This window comes from Anabrus simplex, chromosome 1 (genome assembly GCF_040414725.1).
Source record: "Anabrus simplex isolate iqAnaSimp1 chromosome 1, ASM4041472v1, whole genome shotgun sequence".
NCBI classification, from domain to species: domain Eukaryota; kingdom Metazoa; phylum Arthropoda; class Insecta; order Orthoptera; family Tettigoniidae; genus Anabrus; species Anabrus simplex.
Window position 1 is genome coordinate 792990733 of NC_090265.1, and position 14026 is coordinate 793004758.

Genomic DNA, 14026 nt, shown 5'->3' on the forward strand with positions numbered 1-14026 from the left:
AAACGATTGTGTCTTGAAGCATTGACATGTTCCATGTATCTTATTGAAAAATTACGTCCTGTTTGCCCTATAGGCCCTATATGTACTTTCACAGCTATTGCACTGCAGTTTGTAGACATCTGATTGATAATACATTTATTAAAGAAATTGGAAAAAAATGTTATTATTTGTTTTAAAAGCTGTTTCTTGAAAATATTAGTAATTCTGTATATGTTTATATTATTGAACGTGAAGGAGAAATGTGTTTTGTCTACTGATTCTCTGTTTAAAGTAGAAATTTGACGTCTTTTAGTTGTGTTGATGATTTCATTGATAGATTGTGCATTATACCCAATTGATTTAGCTGTTGTTCGTATAACATTTAGTTCATTTTGAAGATCTCTCTTTTGGATATAGAGATAAGCCAATGTTCTTCAAGTGGAAGATGCTTATACAATTCTGTTATATTCTTCTCTTTGAATTTGCCTTTTAACACATTATCACACTGCAGATTGATTTCAAAATTCAGTACTTCCAGTTTTTGAAATGTCTAAATTTCCTCTGCACTTGCACCATGATCCAAAAAACATTGCTGGAACTGTAGTTTGAGGTCAGAAAATATTATTGCCTGCAAATTTGTGTGGAAATGGGAATTCAACTTCTTCTTTTGGTTTTTGACAGCATGGGAAATACACAAAGAAGCTCGACATGATTTTTGACTCAGTCACTTGTCTTCGAAATGACTTTACTGCAGTACAAGTGCCTCATATTAGCACTGTTTTGCTGTGTAGTTTCATGTTGAATCCATTGAGTAATCGTATGATATCAGCAGTAAAAGCTAACATCCATAGCTATTGAGTGTTCATTAATAATGGTTGAGGCAGGTTTTATTCGTTGAGAAAAATTTCACTCTCTGCTCCGAGTTAATAAAATCTTAATGAACCTTTACCACTGTTGAGGCATCAAATTGCTGCATGGCAGGGCAAGTCAGGATATTCAGCAACACGCGATAGATTGTGATATTTTCCACAGAGTACCTGCTGGTGAATAATACAATGAATAGCCATAGGCTTTGCACACCTTGCATTTTCACAAGCCTTAAATATGTTTCCAACTAAGCCATTGTCTGTTCCACACGTTTTTTATCGCTATCAGTTGTGACACATTGTAGCCGATTCTGCTTCAGATTGTTCTTTATTAAAGTTTTCTCAACTTCCTTGAAATGTTTTCCCCTGTAATAGTTCCACGCAGAGCTAATTCTTCAGTCACTTCAAAGTCAATATTGACTCCTCGAATAAACAGCAGTATAAAGATATAATAAAGTATTGTAAAGGTTTAACTTTACTGTTAATATCTTTAAACTGTCAAGTTGACAATACGGGCTAAACATGTCATAAACACTAGAGTCCCATTAATCAGAACTGAAATATTCAATTTTAAAAAATCTTGTGGAAATGAAGGAACATGTTATAGAATGAAGATTTACTCGCATTTTATTAGTCATATTTTAATAGAATAACTTAATGTAAACATAATTACACATCATAAACCATCAATCACTGATCGTTTATCTTTACAAAGTCTGTTAGTTTCTTTTGCCGTAGTGATTGGAACCTACTCAAAGATGCCGTGTTAAACCAACGCCTCATAAACATCACATCAATGGGCGTAGCAGCGGAGTGTTGCTCGGCGTAGCGTATGGCAAGTTCTAAGGCGGATGCGGCATCTGAATGTGGCACTAGTTGTTCATTGTGGTCTTCTTCGTCGTCACTCTGTTCCTCATCAACTCCAGATTCTTTCTGCGCGATAGCTACAACTGGAAGTGTTCTTGTTACAGTTTTTAAATGCCCTTAGTTTTGCTGATATGCCCATAACCATTAGGGGCAATTTATTTGTTCCTGCAGCATTACTACACGCTAATACAGTAACACGTTCCTTACTCATCTTAAACCCAGCTGCACGAGACTCCTCCGCAGACGCAAGGCTCTTACTGGGAAGGGCCTTGAAATTTAAACCCGTTTCATTGGCATTATACACTTGCGGTTAATAACTTCCTGATGTTACCAAGTCATTAAATTCCGTGATGTAATCTTCTGCAGCGGCATGATCACCTGATGACTGTTCTCCCGCTATTGTTAGCTGATGTATTCCATGTCTTTTCTTCTGTCTGTCGAAACATCCAGTAGTGGCAGTGAATGAAACATCTACATTCAATAATGTACTTAAATGATGCGCCTTTCCTTGAACAAGAGGCCCGCTTAATTGAGTACCATTTTGCCTCTTCTGTGAAAACCATAAATGAAACGCTTCATGCAGTTTATCGAATTTGGACACTTTTGATGTTTGGCGGATTTTAAGGATGTCTGTTTGCGATGCTGTACAAAATTGTTCGATTTCAGAACGGATTCTCTTCCAGTCAGAAATCGTAACTTTTCCAACACCAAACTCGACAGATAATTTTGATGCACTGTCACCCTTATCCGACCGTTTCAGCGCTTCAAGTTTTTCTTTAAGAGTACAAAACCTGTGCTTTTGTTTGCTTGCCATTTTCAAGCCTTAACTTAATCGAATTTATCAGAGTATAGCGCTGCTAATATGCTGAGACAAAGCCAGCAGCTGAGGAAGCAGAATCACCCAGAGACCTTCACAACTGTGGTGTGCTGCGGTGAGTCACGTTTTCACGTTCTGCAGCGCTACCACTGAGAGAGCGGCAGAACTATTAAATAGACATCACAAGCTGCTCTTCGCATCCCGGGCACAATGCAAAGGTATAACCCGTTACCATATTTTAGCAGTTTTAGGAGACAAGTTTTAATCTAGTTTTAGTCGTTTTTTCCTCTACAGGTTCTTAACTACCCTACTGTAATTTTACACAGTATTATGTTAATGTAACTGTTAGAGAATGGACATTTCAAATTGCAGTATGTACTGTACTGTATTGTAAAAACTATTTTCCTCAGACGGTTGAGGCGCTGGCCTTCTGACCCCAACTTGGCAGGTTCGATCCTGGCTCAGTCCGGTGGTATCTGAAGGTGCTCAAATATGTCAGCCTCGTGTAAGTAGATTTACTGGCACGTAAAACAGCTCCTGCGCGAGAAAATTCCGGCATCTACAGTAGGTGTCTCCGGAAACCGTAAAAGTAGTTAGCGGGACATAAAAACAATAACATTGTTATTATAAAATATTTTCCGGTTAATCCGAAAATTTCGTAATCCGAACAGACTCCGGCCCCAATTAGTTTGGATTAACGAGACTCTACTGTATTATTTGTAATATATATATTTATTGTTTTAGGTCACACCAACACAGACACGTCTTATGGCATTGATGGGACAGGTAAAGGCTACGAGTGGAAAGGAGGCGGCCGTGGCCTTAATTGAGGTACAGCCCCAGCATTTGTCTGGTGTGAAAATGGGAAACCGCAGAAAACCATATTCAGGGCTGCTGACTGGGGTTCGATCCCACTATCTCCCAAATACTGGATACTGGCCGCACTTAGCTACTGTATCTATCCAGCTCAGTGCTTGTAATAATAAACAGCAGTCTGTCGACTCATCAAGAGCCAAGGATTACCACCTTATTAATTGGTTACTGATGTTGCTCCCAGTGACCTCAACTTTTAGAGTATCTCTTCTCGCGGAAAGGCTGATAGTATTAAATAAATTAAATTTCTCTGGACTCATTTCTGTGGCTGCTATAATCAAATATGATTATCAGTAAACAGTTTTCCTTCCTAGCCAACAAATGAGCTACTCATAAACTTACTTTAGTTGCAACCTGATTTTCATTTCACATTTTTGTGAAGGAACTGTGCATAATGAAACAGTCCGTTTTAAAATTTCTAATTGTTCTGATCTCGTTCTTACTCTGTGAGTTGCGAATATTGTGACGAATGCTTAGTCTTGTAATGCCAAAATATATTGTACACTTTTAGTACTTCTATAGTCATTGCATGATAAACACAATGCTTTGCCATCTAATTCATTAACAAAATAATTCTCACTCCATTCTGCCTTAAAAGCACAACACTTGAAATCCGCTTTTCTCTTCTTTTGTGGTTTCGACATCCACGTGATGGATATGCCTTGGTATTAAAATGAGAACAAAATGTCATAGAACGGCGATGCATGTAGCACCGGTAATGCTGCTTAATTTCAACTGCGTGTCATCGCAGCATAGGCCACAAAGCAACATGCGAGTGTGAAGATATAGGAGTATCACACATGGTCTTTCTCGGAACTCCTAAACTTGAAGCCAGCCATTAGAGAGTGGAACCAGCCGTAGACAATACATATCGAAAAATGCAGGAATGTTCCAATACAGCTTGATAGACATTGAAATACTAATTTCATATTTTCGTGCTTCATGAAAAATTGTCCCACTTTAATTTTTTTTTTTTTTTTTGGAGATCTAAAATCGCTTTTTAGTTCGCAGGCCATAGAAAAAGAAGTGGCGGGCCATTATTTGCCAACTCCTGATCTACATACATAAGTTTTCTAGTGGTGAAAGATTTGCTGAGAATGGTTTATTGGTTCGAGAGATTAGCCTCCACATGCAAATAAACTCGCAAACTTCCTCTCTTTATATGTTAGTATAGATTACATTGCATAAGCTAATCATTTTTTTTTATATTTCCAGGCACCTGTTGTGGCAGATCCTCTTATTGCTATGGAACAACAGCTGATGGACATTAAAGTCAAGATTGATCCAGATACAAATGGTTTTGTATTTTCCCGTAAGAAGGTAGATGAGGAATTCGTGTGGCATTGTCACTTGTGTAATGCCAGGATACAATGCATGATTTTTGTGCAAGATCACATTGACAGTAAAAGGCATCAGCAAAAAATGCAAGTTCCTCAGCACCCACGTAGTTTATTTAAGCGGATAGAACATGTTAAAAAAACAGGTTTGTTGCTTGAATTATAAGATTAAAATTAAATTGATGTGACTCTTTCGGTGTCCATATTTCATGCTTGTTGCTTTATTTATGGGCCATTGACCTAGATGTTAGGCCCCTTTAAACAACGAGCATCAAGCTTTATCTATTCACAACCTCTACAATGTAATTATATTTTTATGCTTTTCTTATCATACATTTTATGAATTTGATAATGATTAATGTTTTAAAGGGGTTCAACATTCAGGTGATTAGCCTTTTCTCGGTATTTAATTAGGGGATTGTGGGTTTGTTCTTGTATGGGGTCGATGACCTCCATGTTTGACTCCTTGAAACAGTGGTAATTATAATCATCTTCTATCTTGACCCACTTTTTAATCTTAGGTACTGCATAATATACGTAGTGAACTGTATAATATTAGAAGAATCCAGGAATACGCGATAGTCTATATTTCTCTGCTTGTCTCCTGTACGGTAACAACTCGCTGCAAGCATATCGTTCAAAGCACACTGGTCTCTGATAATCTTTCGCACCATGTAAACAAGACCATTCCAAAAATATGACATCTTTCCACGAGTTCTTGTACATTAATCTAACAAATGGAGTTTTAGCCCATGTCAAGTGGTTACGTATGATAAAATGTGCTATTAACAAAATAATGTAGCATAATTACATAATACAGTAATTATCATCATCATCATCATTTTCCAACTCCAGTTTCCTGGGTATGGTATAGAAGCTCCTGTCTTTATACATCTTTTGTTCCAGGACATCTTCTCATCTGAGACCTCCACATCTGACTTTACTGTCTTTATCCAACATTCCCTTGGCCTTCCCTTTAGTCTTTTTCCTTGCACAGTAAAGCCAAAGCATTTTCTGGCAGGTCTTTTGCTGTACATTTTCATAATGTACCCATACCACTGAAGTCTTTGTTTCTTTATTACACTGGTAATAGGGACTTCAGTGCCTGCTACCTTCCTATTTACAATTACGGAACTCTGAAATGGAGGGGAAATTCATGCTAGATATCTTTAATACAAGCCTCATGCTCATCTGTTCCTTAGCTGAGTGGGATAAGTATCAGATTGCTAGTCAGGCCATAAGTTAGTGGGTTCAGTGGTTCAAGTCCCACATTCCCTAAACATTTTTATTATGGAGCTTCAGTTTTCAAACACAGGCCAGTTCTTGCGACATTTGGCTGGTACTGTATGCTAATTTGCTATAAGAAACTTCTAAATAGGCCAATGTATTTTCACGGCATTTGGCAGACTACAGCCTATCGATATGTCTGCTATTGGCTTCATGGGAATAAACGTGTCTCTGCTATTTTGTCTGCTTATTTTATTAACACCATGGTTATGTCATTCTTATTGTTAGTTCAGAGGACACATAAATAGAAATTAGACTTGCCATGTCCTAGTCTGAGAGTATCTTCAGCATTCATTTTGTAATACGAGGGCTTTCCTTTTAATAAGTACCATTTTGCAGTAAAATAAGAACTGAATATTTTTGGGCAATTAATGTTTCTTCCAATTCTACACACATCAACTACTCTTCCACATAGCCCCATTCATCGTATCATGAAATGAGATTTTATTGAATTTCCATATTTTCTGTTTGGACACCCCCTAGGGGGTGCCTAGTGCGGTGCCAGTACCAGTGCGCTATGTAGCGCTCCTCACCTGGCCCGTTGTAGAAAATAAGTATAAAAAGAATAGGTATATAGAGGGTGATAATAATAATAATAATAATAATAATAATAATAATAATAATAGATGGTAAAAGTTTTTAACTGTTAAGTGGGTGCGGTCAAGTGTTTATATGGATTAACACAACATTATTGACCGTTTGACCATGGCTAGATGTTAAATACAGTTTCTAAATTGCTTTTTGGGCCAGCGGCAAGGGCAAGGCCTGGATGGTCACCCATCCAAACGTTAGCCACGCCCGATGTTGCTTGGTTAACCGGGCCTTGCCGCTGGATTTTTTCGCTAGAATATGTTTGTATTCATGAGTATTCGGTGTTTGTAATACTATTAATTTAGAAGTACAGCATGTGAATTTGCACTCTCGTCATAGAAGACTGCCATCTGCAATGAGAGCCATGTCTGAACTTTTGTTTTCGCTTCCTCGTCAGTGTGGAAGTGCTTGCAAGTGAGGAACCTTTTCAAATGGAGGAAGAAATGGTAGTCACTAAGCACAAGGTCAGGACTATAGGGGTGGGGTGGGGCGAGGAGAGGCTGACTTGCTGCTAGCCAGACGATTCAATGTGAGCTTACCTGTGAGTTGCAGAGTGAGGTCTTGCATTGTCATCAAGCAGTAACACTCTGGCAGGCAGAAGTTTCATCAAGATTTACAGCTGATAACACTTGGTTAATTGTAGGGGGTTCATTGCTTTTAAGAAAATATATGCACTTTCCTCTGGATAGCAGAACGAACAAATGCATCGCACTCCACGTCCAAGACACTTTTAACATTTGGTGTGTTTTTACCCGGTATAGTAACATGGCCAGTAGTCTAAAATTCTTTCCGCGTAGTGTACACACATGAAACAGACGCACCGGTGCACTTGGATGTTAATTTCATGATATCGTCAATTGAACTGTCGGGGTATGTTTCCATAAACTAATTAAATACCTATAAGACAGTAAGTAGTCTTCTCTCCACTTTTCAGGCTTTTCCTCGCTTTTGCTTTACAACACCAGCCATTGACGCACGACTGAAATGAACTGACTCAAGATTGTGCAATCGCGCGTGACTTTCCTCGCAGCTGGCAGCTATCAATACGAGACAAATAGGGATTTCCGCAAGCAGATATCAGATATTTAAGTTATTGACCAGAAGCTTTGAACAATAATATAATTTTCAATCATTAAACTGCTTCCGAATTCAATACTTCATATTTTAACCTTCAAACTTTCAGAAACAACTCGTAATTTTAAATTTAGAAATGGACTATTTTCTGGGCAGACGAAGAAGGAGAGAAGCGTGGAGCAGTCAGTCATGTGGTTTTGTCTACACTTCCTTTATTGTCTACTTGGAAAGAGTTTTTAAGTTGTCATTGATTCGAGCATTAGTTAAAATAATAATACTTGCAAAAAATTATTTCATTATTGTGAAATATGGACTAACAAAAATAAAACTTAAATTCTCACTGCACACATGTGAATAGTAATCAACGTCGCTCACAAACACATGCATCTTACACTCCAGAGTAGCCGATACTTCCGCGAGAGTAGCCTGCCTAATAAACAGGAAACAGGTAAACCTACAAACCCACAGGATATGGAGAGGCCCACTTCAGATGAAGTACAAAGGTTGCAAGCAGGGGTGTACCTACTCGTAAATTTTCCAATACTGGAACACCCAATTATGTGTTAGTTACAGAATTATAGCAGACCACAAGACATGACAATGTTATGAAATAAAAGAACACATTCATTTCAATGTTTACCATTGATAAGAACAAATATAAACTTCCTTCGTGAATTAGATTCTCAGTGACACATTTTGTTGCTGTTTGCCTGCATGGTCTGATAGCAGTACGTCGCTGGTTGCAAGGCTTTAAAAGCTGTACAAGTGTGGACGGTGCCGGTATTTCCTGGTGACTTTGCCAACAAGTGATTTACGTATTTCAAATGAGAACCCATAACCTTTCCACTGCCGAATTTTGATAACTAGGCAAACCTGAGCAGTTTTTTTTTTTTTTTTTTTTTTTTTTTTTTTGTAAAGAAGCGCTTTAACTGATACATTTTTATGCTGCAGAAACACTGTCTATAACTCTACATATGGTCAGATGGAGATGTAGTGTTTACAGTGCACTTTGTTACTTTCATTGACCTGTCTGTCTCATCCTTGGCTTTGACAATATGAAAGTGACTGAGGTATGAGTGATGCTAGTAATACCATTGCTTATGCAGCCAGTCCCTGTTATGAATGGTGTGAAAATATTGCTCATAGGGTCGGTTGGTGCATTCATTTCAGTGGGCTTGGCAGACTGATATGTAATAGCAATGGTTGGCTCGGTGAGGAAAGCAACGGGAAAGTACCTCACTCCTCCTTTCCCTAATATGCCTCTTCAGTGACGCCTAGGCTATTTATGACAGCTGTTGGCAGAGCTGCAGAGGATCAAACCAGCCTTCGGGCTGAATACCCAACATACATACAAAGGAAAGGAAAATACTACGAAAAATTCTAGGCCCCAAATGCCATAATAACAAACTTTCACACATCAGCAATGAAATCCTGTATAGGAAAACAAAAAGGATTTCCGGCACAATAAGGAAAAGGAGAATTGACTTCTATGGCCACATCCTAAGAATGGACCCGAAAAGGATAACTAAAAGAATCTTCGACTATTTCCGTAATAAGAAAACCAAGCCGAACTGGTTTAAGGAAACTGAGAAGGACCTACGAGAATTCCAAATTACAGAAGAGATGCTTGTAGATGGATCTGCAAAGAAAATAACCAAAGATAAAATAAAGAAGTTTCAGCATAGGGTGAAGCCCAAACGACTATACAGATTTTCTGAAAAAGAGAGGAAGGCAAGATCTGAAAGGATGAAAAAGTACTGGGAGGATAGGAAGACATGACTCACTAACCATTGATAGATCTATCATACCCCAAAGAGGGTGAAACGGACAGGAAGAAGAATAAGAATGGAATGCATATCGGCCCATTAGCCGTGCTGTCCAATACTGGGTTGGGGAAATTATATTTTAAAGCATGTTTTTATACGGCCGGATACCAACCTCAGTTGAGAAGATAATGAAGATGAAATGAATGAAATGGCGTATGGCTTTTAGTGCCGGGAGATCCCAAGATGGGTTTGGCTCGCCAGGTGCAGCTCTTTTGATTTGACGCCTGTAGGCGACCTGCCGTCGTGATGAGGATGAAATGATGTAACACATACAACCAGCCCCCGTGCCAGAGAAATTAACCAATGATGGTTAAAATTCCTGATCCTGCCGGGAATCGAATCCGGGACCCCTGTGACGAAAGGCCAGCACGCTAACCATTCAGCCATGGAGCCGGACATGAAATGAATGATGGTGAATGAAACTGGGTAAGGAATAGGAACTGTCCCGGCATTTGCTTGGGAGTGAAAAAAGTTAAACCACAGATAACCATTCTCGGGGCAGTTGATGGTGGGGTTCGAACCCACTTGCCTCCTGAATGCAGAGCTTGGTGCCATAGCATGTTATCTTGCACGGCTACTCCACTCAATGATACTATTACTGTACTGAAATATAATAAAAAATTTAGATCCAAGAACTAATATTATCAAAATTAATATTTAAAGAAAAACATATCTGATGTTTTCGGTGACAATTCCGCATCCGATCACAGATAACAGTTAACATCAGATCACTTTCAAAACACGCGAAATGGAGTGGTATATCTGCTGTACAGAACTTCCTTGAGCATTTCCATGGAAATTCAAAGCATGACACTATATTCCGTTCATATGCGAGGTCGGTGAAATAGACACTGCACCAAAACTTTCACAGTCGAAACTGGTTAAGACGCCCCTCTTTAGCGTGTTTCCCTTGATAGGGAACGTGTCCGTTATTGGACATTATAAATTTTCCAGTTAACTCATTCCTGGTTGCCGGTGTTTCGCCCTCGTGTGCTAGGCTGGGCTCATCAGTTGGTACCTAGCACACCTACCAAGACGCGTGGCTAGTGCATTCCGTGGAGGCCACTGCGTAGGCTAATTGTAGCCATCGGCAGTGCCAATGCACTACGAGAGACTTTGTGTCACTACCAAAAATTGATGCCTGCTTGGCCATCAGATGATATATATGTTGATTCGCATAGGAAATCAGAGATATTTGTTCTGAATGAGTAAATTTATATACATTTATATAAAATATAATATAAATATATAAATATTTCTGATCCCCTATGGGAATCAACATCTATATTTCCCTGGTTATTACGCCATTATTCCGAAGTGCCAGGGTGTGTCCTATTAAATACGTGCTAAAGAAACTTGGATAGCACATTTACGTCACTCTTTAGTACATTCGTTACTTCCACCATAAGAAATTTAAATTAGCATTCCCAGCCATGTTGCGCGTACGACAGGCCAGCGACAACTAGCCTGGGTAAGGATTTGGTAAAGAACTTAATTTCACGGCCCCAGAGTGCGGTTGCATGTCTGCCTACAGCTGCAGGGAGTGTCAGTCCCAAGCCAGTCTTATTCTCTTTGCGTCTGACGTGTTGGTGCTTAATTTTATGTTTGTGAGGCCTCTTTCAGGCGGCACGGGTTCGACCTGCTTCCACGCTTAGCTGATGGTCTGCCTAGGCTTAAACCAAGAACTGATCCTTCAAACAGAATCTTTCAGATAATGCGGAGGCGGAGAGTAACAGTGCGCGGGAGAAATGTTTGAGCAGGCAGTCCGGGGTGAGTCGCTGTCCCACGACCACAGTTACTTGTTAATTGACATTAGTTTTTATGCATGTCATCATACACAGCGGATCGACCGTGCTCACGACATCAGTACTTTGACCTGTGTCAGAAACCGATAGTGTACCTATAAGAAATTAGAAATGGATTTAAACAATAAACAAAAGTTTCTCATTTTCAATTTAAAAGTCATTTGTGTACTTCTTTTGTTTCCTGTGTGATTTGCAGCTTTTTTTTTCTTTTTTTGCTATTGGCTTTACGTCGCACCGACACAGATAGGTCTCATGGCGACGATGGGACAGGAAAGGGCTAGGAGTGGGAAAGAAGTGGCCGTGGCCTTAATTGAGGCAGCATTTGCCTGGTGTGAAAATGGGGAACCACGGAAAATCATCTTCAGGGCTGCCGACAGTGGGGTTCAAACTCACTATCTCCTGAATACTGGATACTGGTCGCATGTAAGAGACTGCAGCTATTGAGCTCGGTGAAGCGGTTGTTATGGAACCTGAAACAGACATTGAGAACTTAACTTTTAATAACAGATCAGATGCAAGACTTTTCAGGCGTTTGCTCTATTAACCAGCGTTTCGTCTTAGGTCTGACACTAGACTCATCAGAGTGGGATGTGTCAGACGCTACCCACTGATACTGGGGTGTATGCTAGGCGGGCAATAATTCCATTGTGGAGTTTTATCTCCTGTATGCAGTTATCAGACTGTGCCTCTTATATAGGACTTCTGATAAGTTCACCTGCATACATCCCAGCGTCAGTGGGTAGGGTCTGACACATCCCACTGTGATGAGTCTAGTGTCAGACCTAAGACGAAACACTGGTTAATAGAGCAAATGCCTGAAAAGCCTTACGTCTGATCTCTTTTTGACCTGCTCTATTGGTGGAAAAATATCTAATTCCCTCCGTGGGAACTTAGAATTTCCAATCTGATGGGTGTATGGTGTATGCAGGTGAACTTATCAGAAGCCCTATATAAGAGGCACAGTCTGATAACTGCATACTGGAGATAAAACTCCACAATGGAATTATTGCCCGCCTAGCAATTCCGATTGGAAATTCTAAGTTCCCAAGGAGGGGATTAGATATTTTTCCACCTATAGAGCATGTCAAAAAACAGATCAGATGTAAGGCTTTTCAGGCGTTTGCTCTATTAACCAGCGTTTTGTCTTAGGTCTGACACTAGACTCATCAGAGTGGGATGTGTCAGACCTTACCCACTGACGCTGGGGTGTATGCAAGTGAGTGGGTAGTGGGTAGGGTCTGATACATCCCACTCTGATGAGTCTAGTGTCAGACCTAAGGAGAAACGCTGGTTAATAGAGCAAACGCCTGACAAGCCTTACATCTGATCTGTTTTTTGACATGCTCTATAGGTGGAAAAATATCTAATCCCCTCCTTGGGAACTTAGAATTTCCAATCGGAATTGCTAGGAGGGCAATAATTCCATTGTGGAGTTTTATCTCCAGTATACAGTTATCAGACTGTGCCACTTATATAGGGCTTCTGATAAGTTCATCTGCATACACCCCAGCGTCAGTGGGTAGGGTCTGACACATCCCACTCTGATGAGTCTAGTGTCAGACCTAAGACGAAACGCTGGTTAATAAAGCAAACGCCTGAAAAGCCTTACATCTGATGGTTTTTAAAAAAAAATTTTTTTAGAACTCATCAGTCGAAATTTCCACTCCACCCTTCATATCTAGCGGAATAGAATCAAACGGGATTATACACGGAAAACATAAACCACGCAATGAATGGTTTGATAAAACTTTAATACAGTAAGTTGCGTCCCGCGACAGGGTGAAGTCATTAATTAAAAACCGTAAAATGTATTTGTCCACAACAGAGCAGCTTCTTATGCATTACTGTTTGTTAGGAATACATGTACAACAAACGTAGGGAATGCCACTTATAAAATTGTTCACGGTAAACACTGTATAATTAACACTTAAAGATTGTACATTCCAAGCAATGTCAATTATTGCATACTGATATACTGTACTGTATATGGACTCCAACATGATAATATGATTCTGAAATAAGGTCAACAATAATTGTGTCAAAGCTAAAGTGGTATGGTCATATGATGAGAATGGGACAAGAGAGAGTGCCAAAAAAAGAAAGCTTTTTCAGAGAAGTAAACAGGAAAGAGACCACGAGGAAGACTCCAAAAGAGGTGGACATATTCAGTGTGGAAGTGCATAGAGAAGAGGGGAGGATAACCAGAAGGTGTACTTAAAAAAAGGAGAAGAGTGGTGGAGAGACAGGCAGCGATAAAGGTCCTTGATTCACAACCCGACGCGGGAAGCTGGAAATGGGAAATGAAGATGATGATGAATAATTGTGAAATAAACTAAGTACTGTATAAGCCTAATCTACCACAAAATTGAATATTCTAACCTGTTTGATTTTTCATTCTCTTGCTTATTTCCTTCCAGACATTCTCTCTCACATTGTTGTAATAATACTTACGGGTCTTGTCGTAGAGGAAATTATGTTTTTGAACTAAACTGATAAGATTTCAGTGTCCATTATTAGTGACACGAATGAACTATTGCGAAATAGAACTAAGGTTTTCCGTGTCCATTATTAGTGACACGAATAAAGTACTGCGAAATAGAAACTTCCCGACTCTATGCAGGAAACAGTTACTTGCCAGCTGATAAATATTATGCCGCCAAACAGCCGGCCAAAGGATCCCGATCGTCTACAAAGTTGAACAAAT

The 14026-nt window shown here is 39.5% G+C and overlaps 1 protein-coding gene across 1 annotated transcript in view; it reads left to right on the plus strand.

Moving 5' to 3' along the window:
• LOC136857536 (uncharacterized protein CG7065) overlaps positions 1–14026 on the plus strand; it is a 400740-nt gene that overhangs the window by 51594 nt on the left and 335120 nt on the right. Inside the window, exon 3 of the mRNA XM_067136265.2 lies at positions 4618–4885. Coding sequence (XP_066992366.2) covers positions 4618–4885 — 268 coding nt within the window. The remainder of the gene's footprint in view (positions 1–4617; positions 4886–14026) is intronic.